The 5813-nt window shown below is 41.3% G+C and overlaps 1 protein-coding gene across 1 annotated transcript; it reads left to right on the top strand.

Annotated features, from left to right (window-relative positions):
• Positions 1-1524: 1524 nt before the first annotated feature.
• LOC128054360 (protein YIPF5) lies at positions 1525-2602 on the top strand. The gene has a single exon (XM_052646984.1). The coding sequence runs from the start codon at positions 1619-1621 to the stop codon at positions 2390-2392; it is 774 nt and encodes a 257-aa protein (XP_052502944.1). The 5' UTR covers positions 1525-1618; the 3' UTR covers positions 2393-2602.
• Positions 2603-5813: the final 3211 nt, after the last annotated feature.

Raw genomic sequence — 5813 nt, 5'->3', positions numbered from 1 at the left:
AGGCTGGCTATAAAAGAACTCTGAGGATTTATTTTCATGGAAAAATTAAAATTCAGTTTCTTTTGGTATTCCTTTTGCTAAGTCCCAGATGCTGCTGCTTAATGTTTGATTCCCAAAGGAAACTACAAAAACCTTCCATTGTAAAAATGGTTGCATCTTTTGAAAAAATGTGCTCCAGAGAAGAAATAAGTCATAAGAATTTGTAAGGAGACACAGTCTTTCTTCCCTTGACCTTCTTTCCCTCGTGTTCTTAAAATCAGTAGCAATTTTTGAACCAGAGCTTTTTAAAAAAGATTTTTGCAAGTTTCTTGTGCCTTCCCATTGGACCATGCTTTGACAGGGGGAGGCTGAAGTGTGGAGGAGAGTTTGATTATGAGAACTGTGTGGGGAGTGGTGGGCAGGACAGGCTGATAAAGATGGACAGGATTGAGAAAAGAAAGTTTGTACCCAAAGAGAGATTTCTCCTATTTCACAGATTTTCTTTGGGTCACCCTAAAATGCTTCCTCTCAATTCATCTGCATTTAATATTCATGTTATGTGAGTGGCCTGCTAGTTATTTGCAAACTTGTCTTTAAAATAATTCTAATTGTTTATCCATGGTTTTCGTTTTTACTAACATGAAAGTTCAATATCCCAATACCCAACTTGGAGTTAAGACTGGAAATATGCTCCCCTTCCCTAGTTTTTCTTTCTTCTTTACTGATTGTGAAATAAAGCAGAGATGTAATGTACTCTGTACACTAGGCGGGGTTTGAGAGTTTTTAATCCAGTGTAAACATAGAGAGTTAATTGAAATACATCCACAATCTTAAATCGTTTGTCAAACAAACATGCTGTATCTGACTCAGAGTCACAGTGGTCCCAGCTATTTTCATTTTATAACAAAACTAGTTTCATGCAATTTCACAGTAGAGATTATTTTTTAGTATTTTTAAAACTTTCAAAAATATTATTGAAATATAGTTGATTTACAATGTTGTGTGAATTTCTGCTGTACAGCAGATATATACATATCCTTTTCCACTGCAATTTATCACAGGATACTGAATATAGTTCCCTGTCTATGCAGTAGGATCTAGTTGTTATCCTGCTGCTGCTGCTGCTGCTAAGTCGCTTCAGTCGTGTCCGACTCTGTGTGACCCCAGAGACGGCAGCCCACCAGGCTCCCCCGTCCCTGGGATTCTCCAGGCAAGAACACTGGAGTGGGTTGCCGTTTCCTTCTCCAATGCATGAAAGTGAAAAGTGAAAGTGAAGTCGCTTAGTCGTGTCCGACTCTTAGCGACCCCGTGGACTGCAGCCCACCAGGCTCCTCCGTCCATGGGATTTTCTAGGCAAGAGTACTGGAGTGGGGTGCCATCACCTTCTTCGGTTGTTATCCTGACTTCGCTCTTTTCTTTCTTTTTTTTTCCACAGTGGAGATTATTACATAAATTGAAATCAAGAAATCTTCACTTGTTCTCACCTATTTGGCCTCAGTTTAAAATCTTGTAACAGAGTTCTTTGCTCTTCTGACACGTAGCAACCGGTCCAGTACAGGGTCCTTAGCTGAGTTTGGGGGGTTTGGGGGGCTACCAGAGCTACCGCCGCCGCCGCTGCCTCCACGTTTGATCATTTGCAATGTCAGGCTTTGATAATTTAAACACGGATTTCTACCAGACAAGTTACAGCATCGATGACCAGTCACAGCAGTCCTACGATTATGGAGGAAGTGGAGTACCCTATAGCAAACAGTATGCTGGCTATGACTACTCGCACCAAGGCCAGTTTGTCCCCGCAGACATGATGCAGCCACAACAGCCATACACCGGGCAGATTTTCCAGCCAACTCAGGCATATACTCCAACTACACCTCAGCCATTCTATGGAAACAACTTTGAGGATGAACCACCTTTATTAGAAGAATTGGGTATCAATTTTGACCACATCTGGCAAAAAACACTCACAGTTTTACATCCCTTGAAAGTAGCAGATGGCAGCATCATGAATGAGACTGATTTGGCAGGACCAATGGTTTTTTGCCTTGCTTTTGGAGCTACATTGTTACTGGCTGGCAAAATCCAGTTTGGCTACGTATATGGAATCAGTGCAATTGGATGCCTAGGAATGTTTTGTTTATTAAACTTAATGAGTATGACTGGTGTTTCATTTGGTTGTGTGGCAAGTGTCCTTGGATATTGTCTTCTTCCTATGATCCTGCTTTCCAGCTTCGCAGTGATATTTTCTTTGCAAGGAATGGTAGGAATCATTCTTACTGCTGGAATTATTGGATGGTGTAGTTTTTCAGCTTCCAAAATTTTTATTTCTGCATTAGCCATGGAAGGACAGCAACTTCTAGTAGCATATCCTTGTGCTTTGTTATACGGAGTCTTCGCCCTAATTTCCGTTTTTTGAACTGAATTTATCTGGGATGTAGACATCATTGGGCCAAATAACAAAAAGGACTTTGAACTCTTCAATCGGACCAGCAAATGGCTACAGTGCAACTCTCATGCAGATCTAATGTTTGACTCTTGGAGCAGTGGAAGTAAATAAGTATCTTTGGTTCATTTTTATAGAACTTTTGAATACTATATTGGATTTATGCAGTATGACTAGATTTAAAAGGTGTTTGTGCTTATACAAATAAGAAGTGCTATTTCTTTCCTGTTGCTGCAGCCTTAGAAAAACAACCTTTTCCCTTGCTAATTGTATATTATAGTGTTTTTGATCGATTTTTATCAACTGTGGGAAACTAACCACAGAGCTGATATCTTAAAAACAATCCATAGTAGAGAAGACACAGGACTTATTGGAGAAATATTTTTCCAAGTAATTAGGAAAGAAAACTTGCCTGTATTGTTGAGTCAGATGCAATTGAAGCAAAAAAGTGATCCCAATGTGAAGTTTTATGAGTTTGCCCTTCAGAAATTTGATGTTCCTCTAAATTATCTCATGGAATTTTGGCCAAAATTCAGCAATACAGGTAGTTCACAGTCTACCTTATTGTAGACATGGAATGTGAATATCTGTTTAAATATTAGCATTAGCTAAAACATAGTGACCTAGACTGGCCACATTAATGTTATAGTTGGATTTCCATGTTTCCCAGGAAAAAGATAATCACTAACCTTCTTTGAGGAAAATATTTAAAATGTCACAATTTCAGTATTGCAGTTCCCAATGTGAAGTGTGTTTGATGCTTATTGATTAAAATTTTCCCAATTAATTTAAAAAATAAAAATAAAAAAAAAATAAAATCTTGTAACATAGGCAGTGCGTGTGTGCTCAGTTGCTTCAATCATGTCCGACTCTAGCCTGCCAGCTTCTTCGTCCTTGGGATTCTCCAGGCAAGAATGCTGTAGTGGGTTTGCCATGCCCTCCTCCAGGGGATCTTCCTGACCTAGGGATAGAACCTAAGTTTCCTGCACCTCCTGCATTGCAGGCAGACTCTTTACCGCTGAGCCACTGGGGAAGCGCAGTTTAGCAGGGAGTTGCGGAAACAAAATCCCAGCTAAAGCGTGTACGGATACGTGATAGTTGTGATGGCAGTGTGCCCTCTCTTCTCCTGGCGGTGAGGACGGGGGCCTGTCGTCACTTCACAGAAGCATCTCTCAGTGCGATCTGTCACCGCACATCTCTTCCTCAGGGTAGTTTCAGTGATCGCACAGGCGTCTCACCCAAGTGGAAAATTCCTGTGCCTGACATGTGCCAGCAGGTAGCTGGGGGGTCAGAGACCTGCAACTGCTTGGATTAAAATTCTGCTGAGACAGAAACCCATGCATTGCACACCCCAGAATATTTTTTTTCTTTTGCTCCTAGAAAAGGACTAGTTGAAAGTTCGAACGTGTGTGAACTAGGGTAGCAGGGTTTTAACGAAGTTCTAGTTTCACCAGTCACTGTGCAAGAGGACAACCCAGCAGCACCTTCTCCCCTCGGCTGGAGGCAACTAAGTAAACACCCTCATCTCTGGAGTCCAGAGTCAAGGCCACCTGGCCTCATTAGTGGACTGACTTTACTGGGGTCTGCTGAACAGACCCTCTCACCTCCAGAGCCATCAAGCCTCCAAATCACTACTTGGAGGGAGGCTGGCAGCGCTTGAGTTCTCTCTTAAGGATTCTTGCCAAAGTTTACAAACTCAGATTCTGCAAGGGACAGACAAGTGATGTAATAGAGCAAGGCAGGCAGATGGAGAGCTGGAGAACCAGAAAGCTTTTTGTCCCATACAAGGCCCCAGCATGGTTCAGAGAGGCCAGCCCTCTCAGCTCGTCTTGTTGTTGTACAGGGAGGGGGCTCCATGTTGCCAGATCTTTGGATATGTCAAGAGAAGCCAGATATTTTTGTAAAATATATTCATCATAAACTATTGGCAACAAATTCAGAAAATATTTTGAGCAGTTTAGTAACTGTTCAGAAACTTTTTACCTCTTTCAATTCTTTGCTCAAATATTACCTTCTCAATAAGGATTTCCCTGACCACCCTATTGTAAATGACATCCCCTACCCCACTCTGGCACTTCCTTATTCCCTTTCTCTGCTTTACCTTCCTCCACGGCACTTGCTACTATCCAATAAGGGCATAAACTTTTACCTGACTGCTGATGTCCACAATCAGGAACAGTGCTTGGCTCACAGAAGAGTCTCAAGATTATTGCTGAGTAAATGCAGATCTGATACATAGAGACAGGACTAGGGTAAGGTGAGTGAGGCACCCCGGGTGCAAAATTTAAGACACTGAGCTCCAGTGACCACGGAAGTGAGAACCTCCTTAAATTTTTTTATGTTAGATGCCATACTCTCCTTACCCTAGTCACTGTCATGGCGATGCAATTGCTACAATGGCCTCTGATATAATTCTGGGGGCAGAGTGAGAGAGAGGGAAAGGGATTAGAGTGTTTAAAAATGAACACGCTACTGTTATTTTAAACAGTATAGCTCCAATGAATTTCTAATAAGTGCATCAATAGCACAGGTGATATTGACCAAGAATGGTGCAGTGATCTGCTGTTAAGATGCAGATTGTCTGGGGATTAGGAATTTGAGTTTATGCCTTCATCTGCATTCTTACGTAGAGAAATGTAAAAAACACGATGAGCTCATAGGAAAATTTTCCATCAACAAGGAGAGACAGAATTGGTTTCAGGTCCAAGCATAGGATGAACAGAGTTAAGAGTTCTTATTTACTGAAAACCACCAAAATGTGGAACAAATTGAAAAAAGAATCAATTTCTGTGGAAGAGGCATTACAATCCATTTTCAAATTGTAGTCAAAACTTTGAGGAAATTCCCTAGAGGTCCAGTGGTTAGCACTCAGTGCTTTCACTGCTAGAGCCCAGCTTCCATCCTTAATCAGGGAACTAAGATCCTGCAAGCCGTGCATTACAACAACAACAAAAAATTGAATGAAAGGGAATAAATATGAGAAATTTTCCAGGTACTGTAACAAGGGCCAGACATCATTTTTAATATATAGTTTTCCTGGCTGAGAGGCATGTCATTCTACACTTATACTCAAAGTGTATGTCCAAGTGACAAAGAACCATACTATGTAGGTGTTATGTAACGGTGAATATTATAGGCTGTTAAATAAGAAATGTGCACTGAGATTCTGAAATAGAATATCTATCAGGTACCAAAAAGGATGATGAGACAGATCAAAATGGAAGTTGTTGAAATTTAATGAGAAGCCGTTGATTGCTCAAGCAGAGTTGCAGTGGGAGGGGCCTACCAAGGGAACTTCCAAGGAATCCACAGTGATCCCTATGGGAGAGTCAGCTTTAAGCACCTCCCATGCCAGATAACACAAAGCCCTTTAGCATGACGCCAGTCAAGGAAG

The sequence above is a fragment of the Budorcas taxicolor genome, chromosome 10 (assembly GCF_023091745.1).
Source record: "Budorcas taxicolor isolate Tak-1 chromosome 10, Takin1.1, whole genome shotgun sequence".
Classification (NCBI taxonomy): Eukaryota; Metazoa; Chordata; class Mammalia; order Artiodactyla; family Bovidae; genus Budorcas; species Budorcas taxicolor.
Note: the sequence above shows the minus strand (reverse complement) of the source record. Positions and strands in the feature narration are given on the sequence as shown.

What these genes read in the sequence shown, in the direction of transcription:
- LOC128054360 (XM_052646984.1), top strand. Translation starts at nt 1,619, where the DNA reads ATGTCAGGCTTTGATAATTTAAACACGGATTTCTACCAGACAAGTTAC.